A 15849-nucleotide genomic window follows, 5' to 3' on the forward strand; every position below is an offset into this window, starting at 1 on the left:
TTTATGCTCAACATTTTTTCAATAAATTAAAGCAATTTACCCAAGCTTGTGCCTTGGGTAAAGTGACAGTAAATGGCAAAAGACATTTCTGCAGGTTACATGAAAAGAATAGCTATTAAAATACTGTTGCTAGACTTTATCATCTCACCAACCACACCTGCTAAAGGCAACAGAAAAAACAGACGTGCTATAACAGTGCTTTGAGTCCAAGGGCAGAGATACAGCTGCAAAACTGCGATGTGAGGTGAGGAGATTCTCTTCAAAGTGGAGCTGGGATTCCCACTCCCCAACACAGGTACATTAGAGGGAAAGGTTCATCTGGTTCCTGACCATCTGGATATGGATAGCCATATCCCTGCAAACACCATATACACAGCTATTTTCTGATTGGAAAACTTAAAATAAAGATAATTTTTCTACCAAACCAATAAACATTCTTTCATCAGCAGCTGTCAAAAATAAGTGCATGAGCTAAGGTTACTCAACAACAGAGGAAAATAAATAATATATTGTTACCCTTATTAAATGCTTTTCAGGATGAGGGATATTCCTTCTGAAAATATTTATCCTGCTTTTCTGACACAGTCAGGTAAGAAGAGACATTTTGACAGTCCTCAGAAACTTCAATAAAAATAAAATAAAAAATAAAAATAAATAACCCCAAAGTGATGAAATATATTTCCTTATTTCTTTATTTCCTCCACCTTTTTTATCACATTCAGTATACAGGCCCATCCCCAAGGACCTCCCTTGCTATTCCCACATAGTGTCTGGCCATGGTTCCCCTCAATTGGCCTTATCCTGAACCCCATCTGTCATCACCAGGACCTGGCTATCACTGGCTTGACCTCATACCTGTCTATCAACATGATAATGCCTTATCACTCTTGGCTGGACCTGGACACCATCTGTGGATCTGTCCTCCTTCCTCGTGTGGGTATGTGAGGCTGAGACCTGCTGGATGTTGGATCCCCTCAGCTCATGGCTCAGCTTCCCCTAGGGAGCAGCTACACCTTTTCTTCTCTCTGGAAAAAAAAACTTTCGTACATAGTACGGGCATTCAATACTTCTTTGCTTGTAAAACTGACCTTTTATTTGACTGAAAATAAATCAAGTAGGAGTATTGCATAAGGCGTGATTTTATGAACCTTCTCCCTTCCCATATCCCAAATGTATTTTTCACAGCATCTACTGTAAAGACTCAATTCCATATCTCTGACACCTACAAATATCTCGGGGATTTCATGAGTCTTTGATTGGCAATGAAATAAGAAATGAGGCTCCTAGCCTGGATTTTCCCACTGGGTCTTGTTAAAAAAAAAGCCACTGACTTCTCCCTTGCACAGGTAATAGCTCCTCGTAGGGAAAAATGCCTAAATCAGATGTATTGTTTATCTTGGTGAGTTTAGCTTAGGCTTTGCAAACCATTTACAGTGGCTTTCTAGTAACCAAAGTTAGACACAAATGTAAAAGCTGTCTCTGGGGTCTGTTTTAATAAAAAAACCAGGACACTCTCCACTGAGCATGGATCTGGCCCTAGCACAAACCATTTTCAGCAGGAGGCACAAATAGCGAGACAGATGCTGTACCATTACACATTCACCAGGTGACCTGCAGTACCTAAGGGTGTTCCAAGAGTGCTGTATGGGCAAATTCCTCCATATCTACAAAAAAATTGGTCTAGACTGAAGGAGGGATCTGTGCCAGTACGCAGTTCTTCCCACATGGAGGTGGCTGCTAGGGCAGGGCTGCGCTTCCCTATGCCAGGAGAGGAACGTCCTGACAGCTACAAACACCTTTTCTGAAATGCCTGCACAGATGGGTGCAAACGCAGTGATCTATCAAGGAGGACCAGAAAAGGTGCAAATTTTCTTTCCTGAACAGAAGTACTTTGACTTTTAGTCTGGCACTGCAGTCCTGTAGCAGTTTGGAGAGCAAGTTTGAAGGCCTACATCTTTCAGAAAATAATCGTAACTTTTGTAGAGAAGGGATGCAAAGAGGTGGGAGGGAACTGGAGAGGAAGAGGTTCACATGGTTTTGGGCAAAAATGAAGATTAAAATAAGCATTAAAAACCATTTAACATGATGGATCTAGAGTTACTTGGGAATTTTGCTGGAGTTAGGAGCAACCCTGTAAATGTGGAGCATTTCAGTTTGTTAATTTGAGCAGGGAAGGTGCTAGAGCACTTCTCCCTGATTTTCTGTCACTAAGTGATTCCAGTAGTTCAGCTGCTCAGATGGTTCTACTTCATGGCACATCACGATTTTCTTAATGCGAGAAAGAGGGAACCTAATTCTTTCTGGAAAAAAGGTCTGCTCTGAATGAAGCTCCTCCAGCTGAATTTTTAATTTGGCAAGGCACAGTCCTATGAATACATCCTCCAGTTTAATGAATGGAACGCTCTCTGAAACATTATAAATCTGACTAGCAACATCAGTGGATAAAACATAGCCAGTCCCAGAACAAAAAGGAGGGTAGGTCTTTCCTGGATACTCTTCTCTACTCACGTACCACTTACTCTGTCTTTTCCGTATGGGGTTCTCCTGTAGTTTTAAAAAGCCTGTGAATAACCTAGTGGTCCTCTTTTTCCTCAGAAGCAGCTCAGTGAGGTAAAAAACATTAACAAACACATCCGTGTCAGTTTTCATTATAAAACTGGACTGGTAACAAAATCTGTGAATCCATTCGATTCCCATCATGGTCTTCAAAGTCAAATTGTAATATGTGTCTGTAAAATTCTTTTGAATAATGTCTTTGTACTTTTGGCTTTCAGCAGCAATCTCAGCCTGCTGGCTGATGTCCTCAGTGCTTCCCAGGAGGAAATATGTCACCAGGCGCTTGCCCGCAACTGTCCTCTCCTTCCCCCAGGTTTGCCTGATGGCCATCCTGGCATCAACGTGGTGGTGTGAGGATGCCACGAGCACGACCAGGAAAGGAGGGTTCCTGTGGCAGTCTATATCTGGGAGCTGCGAGAAGTTTCCTCCAACTCTCCTAAAAGTCTCATTGGAGAATACGTAACCTTGGCTGTTTCCACAGAATATACAAGATTCGGTCAAATTGTGGTAAAAAACACAGAAGCTAGCAAAGGTGAGCCCTAGAAGGCAAAGAAATAGCTTGAATTTTCTGAAATCCATCTGAAAGAAAAAAAGAAGTAACAGCACATTAATATATATACATACATACATATATATATATATATATATATATATATATATATATATATATATATATATATATATATATATATATATATATAGTTCCTTTCAGCTCTGCGTGCCAAAATCCCTGCATAGGGATCTTAAGCCAGGTCATCTCTAATTGAAAGCTACTTATTTTGGGGAAATCACCCACAAAGATTTCTGTTATCATTCCTGTTGGATGTTCTGCTGTCAGGCAAATTCACACTTGTGCTTACTTGAATCTGCCCCCCGAGCCCGTATATCCTCAGAAATTCACACAAGCCTGTCCACTGATACCAGGTTACCCTTGGCTGATACTTCAGACCTCCTCCCCATTTTCAGCATCTTAAAAACTATGATTTAGACCCACCAGGGCTCTCAAAAGCAAGAGTGGGGAAGCAGCAGATTTGTGCCCATGCCAGAAAAACAGCAATAGGTTTTTTAAATACCAGGTTTCTCCATTTGCTTGAACAGTGCTTGTGTCCCAGAGCCAGCAAGTGCTGTACAACTGGTAGACTCAGCCAGGTTCCTCCCATCTTCATCTCTTTTGTGTCCTGTAGTAGTCTTGCACTGACTGGTCTCAATCTTTTTGCTGCAGGGGCCGTGAGTCACATATTTGACGTTGGGTCAGCTGCTCAGAAAAAAAGAGAAAAGAAAAAAGAAAAAACAGTGGGTCAGATTATTTGGAGGTTTCACATTCTGCAGAGTGTAGGTAACTCACTGGGGTACCCCCCTCTCCTTTTTAGGTGAAAGAAATCCAAGCAATTAGAACCATGTTCGTCTGTTCAGTTTCGTAGCAGATTGATGTGCTGACCATCTGGTTACAAATCTAGAATAAATTTTGAGAGAGAGAGAGAAAAAAACTGTCAAAGCAAACCCAAAAAGGTCACAGTGCCAAAAGTAATCACACATCTGCATAAATTAACCTGAAGAGAAGAGTATAATCCTTCAGTTACTCATTCCATTAAACCATAAGCCCCTCAGCTACTATTTTAGAGCACTAGGATATGGATATTTTCACAACAGGGAAGGACATTTTTTCTGCTTCCCTCATTCTTAACAAAGGATTAAATCTGGCTTCCCATCTAAAAATACAGTAAACCAAGTCTGCAATCCCAAGAGCTGTAGATTTCATGGAAATTCTCTCTGCCTTCTTCCCAACAATGTTCTGCCTTGACTCCCCTAAACCACAGTAGTGGTCTCCTTTTGCTCAAATTCCCCTTTCTGAGCAATGAAAAGGTTCTGCATTGAAGGATTAAGTTCTTTTTAAAGGTCAAACATGTGTTCCTGGGACCAAATCCAGCTCATTTTACATACAAGGATAGTAGCATTAACCTCAGTTGGTGTTCTCAAATCATGAAACAAGTAGAACTGGAGTCCTGGCTTACTGAAATTCCTGCCAGAGTGAAATACATTTTTGCAAAAATTCCCTGAAGTATTCCTTGAAAATATTTCAGAGTTCATATTCCCTCTGCCACTTATATTTAAATTAACTTGGTCTTTAAATAGAGTATTTCTCAGGTCTGCTTTTTTTGTATGTATAGCTCATGGTAGTCTTGAGATAATCTTAAAAATTGCTTTAATTAAATACATACATCAAATTGTGTGAGAATACATATATGCATACATATATATACACACAATTTCTATAAAAATCTACTCTGCAACTTTTCTCATGTTCTTCAGTGGCCTGGGAGGAAGCACACAAATATCCTGAAAATAGAGTTTTCAAGGAAGGATGATGACCTGAGATTAACAACAGCGCTGCAGAAGAGGTTGCTCCTGTCAACAGCTCTCCCAAGATCACCCAGTTCCAACCCCCTGCGTGGGCAGGGACACCTCCCACCAGACCAGGTCACTCACAGCCCCATCCAGCCTGGCCTTGAACACTGCCAGGGAGGGGGCAACCACAGCTTCCCTGGGCAACCTGTGCCAGTGTCTCACCACCTTCATACTAAAAAAACACTTCCCAATATCCAATCTGAATCTACCCTCTTTCAGTCTGAAACCATTACCTCTCATCCTATCACTCCATGCCCTCATAAAAAGTCCCTCCTCAGGTTCCTGTAGGTCCTGTTCAGGTACTGAAATCGGCTTATAAGGTCTCCCTGGAGCCTTCTCTTCTCCAGGCTGAAAAACCCCAAATCTCTCAGCCACAGGAGAGCTGCTCCAGCCCCCTGATCATCTTCATGTCCCTCCTTGGGACTTGCTCCAACAGCCCCATATCCTTCTTGTTTTGGGGACTCCAGAACTCAACACAGTACTCCAAGTGGGGTCTCATGAGCACAAAGTGGAAGGGGAGATTCACCTCTTTGGCCAGTTCTTTGGTGCAGCCCAGGATGCAGTTGGTTGCCTGCACACATTGCCAGCTCATGTTGAGGTTTTCATCAACCAACAACCCTGAGACTTTTTCTTAGGGCTGTTCTCAATCCATTCTCCACCCAATCTCTAATTGGGCTTGGGACTGCCCTGACCCATGACCTTGCATTTGGCTTTGTTGAACTTCATGAGGTTGGCATGGGCCCACCTCTCAAGTCTATCAAGGTCCCTCTGGATGGCATCCCTTCCCTCCAGTGTGTCAGCCACAAAACACACCTTGGGGTCATCACCAAACTTGCTGAGGGTGCACTCAATTCCCCTGTCCTTGTCAACAACAGAGATGCTAATCACATTTTTTAACTTGTTTGGCTCTCATTTGTTTCTGGGTTTGGACTCTGGCAACAGATCTAAAAAACATCAGAAAGGTCCCTGTTCTGGAGTGCTGGGAGAGCAGCCTCCTGACATGTTCTGGGATGTATTCACTACAACTGCTCATCCAGAGCCAAACTGTCTTTCTTTTTCAGTCCATGTATGAAGCATCATCCTTATACAGATATATAAACACATACACACGTGCCTGGGCAATGCAGATGTTTGCAAATTTATGTAAAATGTAAAATGAATTTTATAAATTTTGCAAATTGAACACGTATCATTTCACAGCAGGTCCCTGCCTATCACCAGTGGGTAGTCAGTGGCCTTGATAAGAGCTGCCTACTTCCCAGAGCAGTCTCATTTGCTTCTGACTGTGTCTGAGCTGGAAAATACTAGCTTTTGCCATTACTTTAATCCCCAAAAGCAAATCTGGGCTTATCTGGAACTGGTAGGAATGGTGTTCTCTTTTTCTCACTGTGATCCCCAGCACTTCAGAACCATGGAAGCCGCCGCACCATGTGCAGTGGTCTCTCAGCCTCCTTGGCCATTTGGGACCCTGATCCATCTTCTGTTTCAAACCTCCTCTCTCCCTCTTTCACTGTCCATTAGTCTTTCCCCTGTACAGCACCAGTTGCCCAAACTCCCCACTCCAGGTAAACTCAGCAAACACTTGGGAGTGCACATGGGTGTCTCATCTGGGAGTGCACATGGGTGTCTCATCTGACAGCCCTGCCTTTCATTTTTTCCCCTTGGCACTGGAGAAGGAAATAATTGCCCTGGATGCCTTGAGGCCATAAGGAGCCTCAATCTGCAGCAGGGAGCCACAGGTGGCTCTTGGAAAAGATACATTTGCACAGGTACAGGCTCGGTGTCCCAAGCTTGGCAATACCTTACAAAGCTGGCATTTACTTAAAGGAGCACCAAGGGAAAGGCTGACAGAGATGACCAGCTTCCTCTCACCAAGGCCATTTTTATTTTAAAGCCATCTCTTTCATTCTTATTTTCAGGCGAACAGGGAAAATTTTGAAAGTTAAAACCATTTTATATAAACACAGACAGGTTGGTTCCTTGGAATTAAATCACCCTGATATTGGGTCCTTGTGCCCAGGAAGCTGAACTGCTATCCCCCTCACCCCATGAGCAAACCAGATTTAGATTCCTAGCTGAAGCAAATGCTCTATCTCTATCCTGAGAGGACTGCCATACATGAAGAACATATGGAGAAAAAAAGCTTCTGTTAGGTTTCAACAGGAGAGCATTGCTGTGACTGCATTTAGCAAAGCAGTCACCATGACACCTGAAGTATCTTGCTCTACAGCAGAGAAAGGAACACAGGTTATGTGTGATGAGGCCTGTGGTTTCTAAATTAGCTGTCACTTTATTTTTCCTCCTTTGCCTGCATCTGACAAAAAAAATACAGCCTGTGTTTCAACACTCCAGTCTTCATGTATCTCCACAGAACAGTACTGGAGATGTTAATGTGAAGGGAATAATAAGTCTGCAGGAGGTGGTCCAGAAAGAAATAGAGACTCACTAGCAATCAATCTCTTATCTATAAATAATTTTGAAGAGCATCCAATATTTTTTCATCAAAACAAATCTTTCCAGTTTTATAGAAAATCCTTTTACGTGATGTTATGCTTGATTTTCCTCTCTGATCTGAGTCAGAAATTGCAGTTTGTAATTATTTCAAAGCTTTTTCCACCTCCAGTTGTTTCAAATGCAAAATGCTTTATGTAGGGTATTGACAATAAAATTACCTGCTTCGTGTCCTAGGGAGGGGTTGTTTTAAACTGCCTGGCATAGTGTCTCGTGGCTCTGCCCAGATCCAAACAAGGTTTGCACAGAAGTCTGGGCCCTAAGCAAGGGGGGCTACAGGAGCCTGCAGCCTGGTGCTCCTCTCACACACACCTGAAACAAACCCAGCAAGACAAGGGGAAGGCAATCAAGGTCTGTGATCCAAATCAGTGGAATAGCAGCCCTCTCCTTGGAAAGTACCTGGGGGAGGCAGATCAGCTCTAGGGTCTCTCTATTCACACCACTGACCCTTGTGCAACTCCCCTGTGTTGCACAGTGACAGGACCATGGTAACTCCTGTGATGAAGCTTAGTTATCCCATCAAAATTAATCTGACACCTCCTTTAGGTCTCTTAATGAGTATAATTATCTAAATGGCACCCAGAGATCAAGACTATATGACATGTAGATCAAGAAAAGTAATCTGGCCCAAGGCACAGAGAGGTAAGTAGGCCTAGAGTCCCCCTGAGAAATAGATTCAAAATATCACTTTAAAGAAATAAAGTTTTCTTAATTTTTCTGGGGCAAAGTCACAGTCATGCCACTGAGTCCAGTGGAGGATCAGTGCTGGCTTTGCATGGAGATCGCCCACAGGAGCCAGGGAATGACCCCAACCTCAAATGACTGAAGTGCTTTTGATCATCTGCAGGAGTCCTGGCTTTGTAAACAGAGACACCAGGGCTGTGCCAAGGCAGACCCAAAAGCAGAGACATGATTTAAGTGCAGAAACAGGAATTACAACCTTCAGAAATGGCACAATAAGTCAGCAGTGCTATTCCTATTTTCCTTTCCTAATGATGGAAAGTAACACGTGCTCTGGTTTAAGTACCAATAGTATCTGCTAACTTTTGATTTTCCACAGGACAAAGTAATCTCTAAATTGTTTTCTCAGAAACTCAGCAGGACACAAAGGGGAACTAAACAGGCATAAATAATAAGAAAATGTCAAGTGCAGCTCAAAACATTTACTTTTTCTAAATGCAAGTGTTTCAGGACTGCCAGACCTTGTCAAGAACAGCAGCACCCACTCAGGTCCCACACAGAACTACCAGAAAGGGTGGTGGTGAACCTGTACTTGACATAAAGGGCTGCAGAGGGACAGACTACCCTGCCCTTTCCCCTGGGAGCACTGGCTGCCTTCTCACACCCCCTGCCCTGGGTGGCAGCATCCCACGGAGCCTCTTGAGCTGGAGGTGAAGTTTCCAACCCAAAGCACTGCACACAAACAGCCACCAAGGCTGAATGTCCCTTTCCTGGCACTTTAAAATGCCACTTTTCAGAGGTAGCTTTTACTGCGACTTCTATTAACACTGTTCTCACCCAAACCAAATGTCAACACTGGCAGACAAGTAGGATGGAAACCTGAAGAATGTGCAGGGCAAGGAAAAAGCTTTTTCTGCCAGTCCTGCTGAAAGACTGGCAGAAAACCAAAAACCTTTTCCTTCTGCTACCTCTCATCCTCTTCTATCAGGATTGTCTCTCCTTGTCAATCTGTCAGTGAAACAAAGCAAGAAATTGTTCCTCTGCTTCATGCATGCCAGTTTCTATCAGTTAAGCACTGAGTTGCTAGGCACTTTATTTACAGCAAACTCCTCTTCCTTTTTTTTTTTTTTTTCCTTTTTTTATTTTTCATTTTTTGTTTTTTCTTTCTTTTTTTGCAATGCTGCTTGGGGGAGGGGGCGGGTTAGGTTTCCCAGCTCCTCCTCAGGTACCTCCACACTAACCCTGGGCTGATACAGTGGGGTGTGCATGGGGAGAGGGGATCTGAGGGATGGGTGCTTTTGATGCTTAAAATACATCCCTGGCTCTCCAGAAAGGCCACAGTGCTTTATGGCCAAGGAACTGGCTCTGAAAAGCAGGTGAGCCATTTGTCCATGATCACAGACCCAAGGCAGAAGTCCTCATCTCCAAACCCTAAATGAAAATTAGACAACAGATATGAAAGGAGCATTGTTTGAATTTGAAAATCCTACCATGCTGCCTGGCTTATGCTCTGTCATTATATTAGTAAAACCCATTTAGCTGATTGAGTATGTAACTTTGACAGCAGACTGAATCTTCTCCGTAGAAGGTTGGACTGGATTTATTTATCACTTTGGACCTCATTATGAAAAGAAAAAAATTTGAAAAAAAAAAAAAGATGAAGAGTAGAACTAAGTAAAGTTTTGAATTTGATAATTCTAGGGGAAAAAATTATATTAGAGTGATGTGTTAAATTCTAGATTAATATTGTTAAAAACAAAATGACATACATATATATATTATACAGATGCATACAAATATATGCATATAACTGTATTGTTTTTAGCAGCATGACCAACACAGCCTAAACAATGGTACAGTTGTAATAAGCAAAGAAACTTTTTCCCCAGCAATCAAAGGAAAAAGATGACATGAAAAAAATTAAAACACAAAAATATTGGTTAAATTATTGGTTAAAACTCAGTAACTAAGTAAGAGTCCCTGAAAGTTTCACCTCCATGCCTTTGATCTCCTCTCATTGTACTACGGCAAGTACAGTTCCAGGGATGCCACGTGTAACTCTTTAACCTTATTTCTTCAGAGGAAAATTTCCACCATTTCCTTCTCCAAATCATGCCTTCTGTATGCACTTTCTGTACCACAGTGCACGCATAACCATATATACATAAACTTAACATATTTCAGGGCATAGGAGGAGTTTTCCGTGCAACATTCACCCATTAAAAAGGTGTGTCTTTATTATTACAAGGGAAAGAAAAAACAGTCACAGGTATCATCCACTTGAAAAGATCATCTTTCCAGTTCAGATACAAAAAGTCAGCTCAGGTGTAGAGATTTCCATTAATAAAATAGTTGCCTCTGAGCACTAAAATGTTCTGCCTCTCAGAATTCCCAGACAGCCAATGCCTAAAGGAGAACAAAGACCACGGCAAGAATATTCTCAGAGTTGGAAGGTATTTGTGGCACAGGGATCTTCTGAATTAGAGGCTGCATCTTCCTCTTTATTTAAAAAATCATCAAGAGCCATTAGCTCCTGATGCAGGTTGATCCCATCCATGACAACTCACTCATTCATTTGGAAAAGCCCAAGAACATTCTCAGACCAAAATGCAGTTTTTCTCTCAAAACCAGCAAGAAATTTGGCAGGAAATAGAGCTGCACCCTTAATGTCACGAGAAAGAAGTGCTGCATCTGAAGAGTCTGAAAGAACGACTTTAGCCAAGTTAGTAAAGATTACTTCTATTTTAAAATAGGATTTTTATTTTCTAAGCTGCTTGAAAAATTCTCTTGTTGAATCCTGGCCCTAAAAATCCCACCAAAATGTCAGTTGGAATATTTAGTAAGGCCAGGTTCCTCTTGCAGGAAGGAAAAAGTTGTTGCAGTGGAAATTGCGATATAGGCCAGAGGTCCATATTAGGCAGAGGTCAGACAATCAGTACAGAGAAACTGTGTAGGACAGCTATTGCAGTCCAGTCCCCAGTGCAGGTGTTTTTTCACCTTTTTAGGAGCAAATTCAGAAAGTTTTGACTTAACCCACTTTCACAGGTGATCCAAACACAGCTGGCAGGCAACCAGCAAAGAGGCCTCCTCTTTCTGACAGACAGAGAAAACAGAAGTGCCCCTAGGGCGCTCTCTCCTTGTTCTCCCAGCAGGACCATCTTGGTAGTAATTTCTTCCACATATTCAGCTTCAAAGTTCTCTCTTTCTGTCTCTGTCTTCCCTCCACTCCCTGTATACCAAACATCCCTTTCTGGGTTTCACTTCAGTGCTATTAGATTCACTTCTTCTAACGTTCCCTCTATTCCTACAATATCCCTATCTGCCATTTATAACTGATGCTGACAAGCACATTTAACTTTTTTTTTAAGAATTGCCCCATGAATCAGCAATTTCACCATATTTACTGTTTTACCTGCTATATTCCAAACTCCAGATCTCACCAAGTACTAGCAGCTGTCCACAATGAGCTGAATTAGAGTGACCTTACCTCTCATTGTGCTGAACAGCAACAAAATCCAGCTCACACCCAACCTCTTATCTTCATAAACACATAAAGCTATGAGGAAAAATTCTTCTTTAAAATCAGAAAAGTCAATGATAGGACTCTAAAAGCCTGGTTCTCTGAGCTATAGAAGCAAAAAGTTCTTCAAAAACAGTATGTATCTGTCTGTGTTTCTTGTACACTTATTTACAACTAGTGCTGCATGCTTTTTTTTCATCTTAATGAAAAAGAAAAACCTGAAAATGGTATTTGAGACATGATGGGGTCTTGCTCTTCTGCCTCAGAAGCAGTATCAAGACACATAAAGTAAGAAGTAAAAGAGCACTGCAGAGAAGAGATAGTTATGCAGATTAGGAAAAGTTCAAAACCCGGAAAATGATCAATAAAGACGTTCAATGTCACTCTTAAATCTTTCATAATAGAGTACTGCAAAGCCATACCAATATCACCACAGGCTGGGGACTTGTCAAAATACTACCTTTTAGACATGGGTTTATTTTTTTTTTCCTGATTTTAAGCTGAGACAGCACTTGCACGGACTGGATGAGCCTGGTGCTTGTGCTGTTCTGTGCCCTTTTGTTTCATGCTGGCTCTTGGCACAGTCATTTTTTAGTGTTCAGAGCTTTATGCTTGACCTATCAACACAACAGCACTACTAAGTCTTTCAATTCACATTTCTATTAAAGAAGCAATCTGGTACTTCTGGAAGATAACATTCCTGGGCACCATGCAGCTTCCTCCCAGGGCAGAGACAACCCAGGGAAAGGCACCCAGGCTCCCCACACCACCCCAGCCCTGTGCCAAATGCTCACCATGAGGGATGGTGTCCAACTCCTCTTTCAATTACCAAGGCAGAGGAGGCAGAAAGCAGAGGAAGAGAAATCCGACTGTGAGGCCCTCATGCTGGCAAATCCTTTGTAAAGAGCTACTTGGCTTTAAAAGTGCTGATTATACTCAGTAATGATCGCCGGATCAGGCCCAAAGGCTTTTTTTTTAAATTTATTTATTTTTTTTATTTACTTACCTGCGTACCTCATCGATCCTCTTTTTAAACATTTCATTCAAGGTGGCAGCAAACACGCAGGGCAGCACAGAACACATTGCTCTCTGGTTTTGTCCTGTGTGGTCCCGGGGACAGGTTCACAGTCTGTCAAATGGTTCCCCCTCGTTAAAGCACACACTAAATCCCCTGACAAACGATCTATTATTTACTACTCTTTCCTTGCCACCAAACCAGTGTGCCCCTCATTCCAGTCAGCCTGATGCACCTCATCACCTGCCTTACCAGAGGGGGAGATCTGCCCTCCAGAGCCCTCAGCCGAACCCCAGGCTGCCATTGGGCCACTCGGCACAAGCCCGCGACCTCCCCAGATCGGGAGCTCCAGACTTTGATTCCAACCTTGGAAAAACGGGGTTGGACCTGCCGTCCCTTCTTATCTGACTCTCCTAACCCGGCCACCACGGCTGGCACCAGTTTTCAGAAAGTCGGTGACACCGGCTCCAAAGGTTCTTCCCGTGGGCGAACCGGCCGCCCCTCCCGGGGTGATACCTGCAATTTGGAGCTGGGGGAAGGAACGGGAACCTCCTCAGCTCTCACCTCAGGCTCCTGCAACCCATCCTCCGGCGGCTCTGGCCGTGCTGAGCGGGAGATGCGGCGAGGGGGCGGGATGCCCTTCCCTTACCGGGAGGCTCCGGCTACACTTTGGGAAGTCTCCCCTGCTCCTCCCCACGCAGCCCAGGAGTGCATGATCGCCCGTGTCTCCGCGGCGAGAAGCGGGAGAAGGCAGAGATGCGGCTGCGGTAACCTGAGCTCCCCGCCTGTCTTTCTCTCTCTCTCTCTCTCTCACTCTCTCTCCTCCCTTTCTCTCTCTCTCCCACCCTCTCCCTGCCTCCCTCCCTCCCTCTGTCTCTCCCGTAGGTAGCAGAACAGCAGCACCGCTGCAGCTCCATCGGCGGGGAAGGGAAAGTTAGAACTCTATGTGAATGTTTTTATTTTGCGTATTTGGGATGCGAAGGGTAGGGGGGGGAAAGTCGATGGCTTTTCCCAGGGGTGGGAGTGGTGCTCACGGAGCTGGAAATTGTGTCAGAGAAGAGCCAGCCCCTTCCCAGCGCTGGGAAAGTTCGGCTCCGCGCTCCCAATTAGAGCGGCACTGCCTTGATTTGCACAGCGAGAGAGAAAGACTGCATTGAGTCCTGGGATTTTCCCTGATGAGGAATGACAACCTGGTGAAAAGGGCAAAGGGAAGCAAACAGCATCCCGTGCACCCTCGGGCAGCAGCATCGGCGGGGTGGAAGCACCCCATTTCCAGTCCTCACTCTCTGCCCTGTCGTTCCATCACCCCTCTTCTAGGATCCCCGTGTTGGTTTGACCCTCCACAACTTTTGATGTTCAGGAGAGTGCTCCGGCCCCTTCGCTCTAGGGCTGGGCTGAATCTGGGCAGGTTATTCTGTCTCTTTCCAGGGACACTTTGAACACTTCTCGGTGTAAGTGGAGAAATGCAACATGTTTAACCTTTGTATATATGCAAACTGTCCCCTAGTCACTGCAGTCAACGATAGAAAGTTTCACATGACAATTACTGAAGTAAATGGCTTCAGGGAAACACAGTTCTATCCTAAAGGCTGCAAGCTCAAGCAGAAAACAATACTTCTGAACAAATTTTATGGATAAAGCAGTCCATTTAGTAGACACACATGCACTAACTATTCAGGGAGTTTGAATTTCTAGCAAGAAATATTTCGTTTGATTTGTCATTGTAATTTTTGAAACAGGTTGTTCTAGCACAGCATAGAAAACAAGAGACAAATCAATCACTGTGGGCTGCTGGCAGCTCTTTTTCTCCTGCCTCTCCCCTCTCCAAGGCTAGAGATGGATAGATGTAGTGAAGGAAACATAAAAAATGTTGTTTGGTTGTTCCACTTTGCAGGAGAAATACAAGTAAGAGAGGTTCAAATACAATTCCAGATTTGCTGCCGAGTGCTCCAAAAGCCATGGGGTGTGTGTATTTTTTTTTGTTTGTTTTTTTGTTGTTCTCATGTTTTTTGTGGGTTTTCTTGAGGCACAAGTTAAAAAAAAAACCCAGTAGAGTTTAAGGAGAAAACATTATCTAAGACATCTAGAATGCCTATTGGTCCCCCTGCATGCATGACTATGTTTTTTGTGTTCCAAATTCTTCAAAAAAAAAGCTTTCCTTTAGATTTGGGAAACTGCTAAGGCTTTCTTTGTCACAGGCTGACCTACAAAGTCCACAAGATACCAGAAACAAAAAAAAACTGCTGCAAGCAAATTCCATGTCCTCTTCCTGGACATGGGACATATTCCAATGAAATGGAAAATGCCAACCTGGTCTAGTGGAAAGCACCCCTGTCCATGTCAGAAGGGTTGAAAGTTGATGATCTTTACTGTCCCTTTCAACCCAAACCACTCAATGAGTCTATGAAAATGGGAAACCAACAGAGAGTTGGGGCTCACACCTGTACCTGCACAGCTGCTGAGCATCACAGCATCCACCAAGTGCCCTCAGGGCAGTCCTAGCCAAGGACCATGCTGAAATGAGAATATGTTGCTGTTTCATATCAAACCTGCTTCCACCCCCTTCAGCTATGTCAGGAAAAGGTGACTGCTCCCAGCTTGCTCTGTGAGTTTCAGCAGTTTGCTTTTCCACAGTTCTCAGCCTGCCCAGCTGCCACTAAAGCAACAGAGACTGGAGGGCATTCAGTCTCTGGGAGGACTCCACACTGAAAAGGACACATTGCTCATGGAGATTACTCGGGATAAGGTCTGGGAGGGGCAGAAGAGAAAGGAAAACAAACTCTGAAATAGCTAATATTTGTGCTGGGGTAAAAAAAAAAAAAAGACTAAAATCTACTTCTCAGTACCTCTGATTCAGGACTGGGGTTGATGTGTAAGTCCACCTCTATTCCTGCAAAACATTTAAGCAGAGTAATGTAAACATATGCCTACGTTACATTAGCAGTGAATTTTAGTCAACATATGTCTACATGAAGTCAGGCCACAAAGAGTGAGTCAGGGCCTAAATCAGTGTTGCAATGAAACTAAAATAATCTAAGCCTTATCTAAAGGCACACAGATTTAACCTGTCACATTAAATGAGTATAACATTCTTAAGCTATAATCTTTCTGTTCCCTTAGTTAACAAAGGAGGCTAGATCAAATTAAAAAAAAGAGAGAG

The 15849-nt window shown here is 43.3% G+C and overlaps 1 protein-coding gene and 1 long non-coding RNA gene across 9 annotated transcripts in view; one reads left to right on the forward strand and one right to left on the reverse strand.

The window, feature by feature from the left end:
* B3GALT5 (beta-1,3-galactosyltransferase 5) lies at nt 1-13517 on the reverse strand. Of its 8 annotated transcripts, none has more exons than XM_071752906.1 (5): nt 13254-13511; nt 8992-9162; nt 7635-7785; nt 3630-3811; nt 1-3135 (listed from the first exon to the last, which is right to left on the reverse strand). In XM_071752906.1, the coding sequence occupies exons 4-5, from the start codon at nt 3720-3722 to the stop codon at nt 2179-2181; spliced, it is 1050 nt and encodes a 349-aa protein (XP_071609007.1). In that variant the 5' UTR covers nt 3723-3811; nt 7635-7785; nt 8992-9162; nt 13254-13511; the 3' UTR covers nt 1-2178. The 8 variants fall into 8 exon arrangements, with proteins under 8 accessions (XP_071609007.1, XP_071608980.1, XP_071608971.1 ...); XM_071752879.1 differs by lacking the exon at nt 8992-9162 and adding an exon at nt 12681-12774; XM_071752870.1 differs by having other exon boundaries at nt 12681-13511.
* Nucleotides 13365-15849, forward strand: part of LOC139800184 (uncharacterized) — a 21469-nt gene continuing 18984 nt past the window's right edge. Inside the window, exon 1 of the long non-coding RNA XR_011727629.1 lies at nt 13365-13456. This is a non-coding gene — a long non-coding RNA (uncharacterized lncRNA). The remainder of the gene's footprint in view (nt 13457-15849) is intronic.

Source organism: Heliangelus exortis, chromosome 1 (genome assembly GCF_036169615.1).
Source record: "Heliangelus exortis chromosome 1, bHelExo1.hap1, whole genome shotgun sequence".
Taxonomy (NCBI): domain Eukaryota; kingdom Metazoa; phylum Chordata; class Aves; order Apodiformes; family Trochilidae; genus Heliangelus; species Heliangelus exortis.

Excerpts from the sequence above, each read along its gene's own strand:
- B3GALT5 (XM_071752898.1), bottom strand. The coding sequence starts at position 3,722 with ATGAAGATGGGAGGAACCTGGCTGAGTCTACCAGTTGTACAGCACTTG. Across the intron at positions 3,136-3,629 it reads CAAGCAAATGGAGAAACCTG|ATGGATTTCAGAAAATTCAA; the intron begins GTATTTAAAAAA and ends TTTTTCTTTCAG.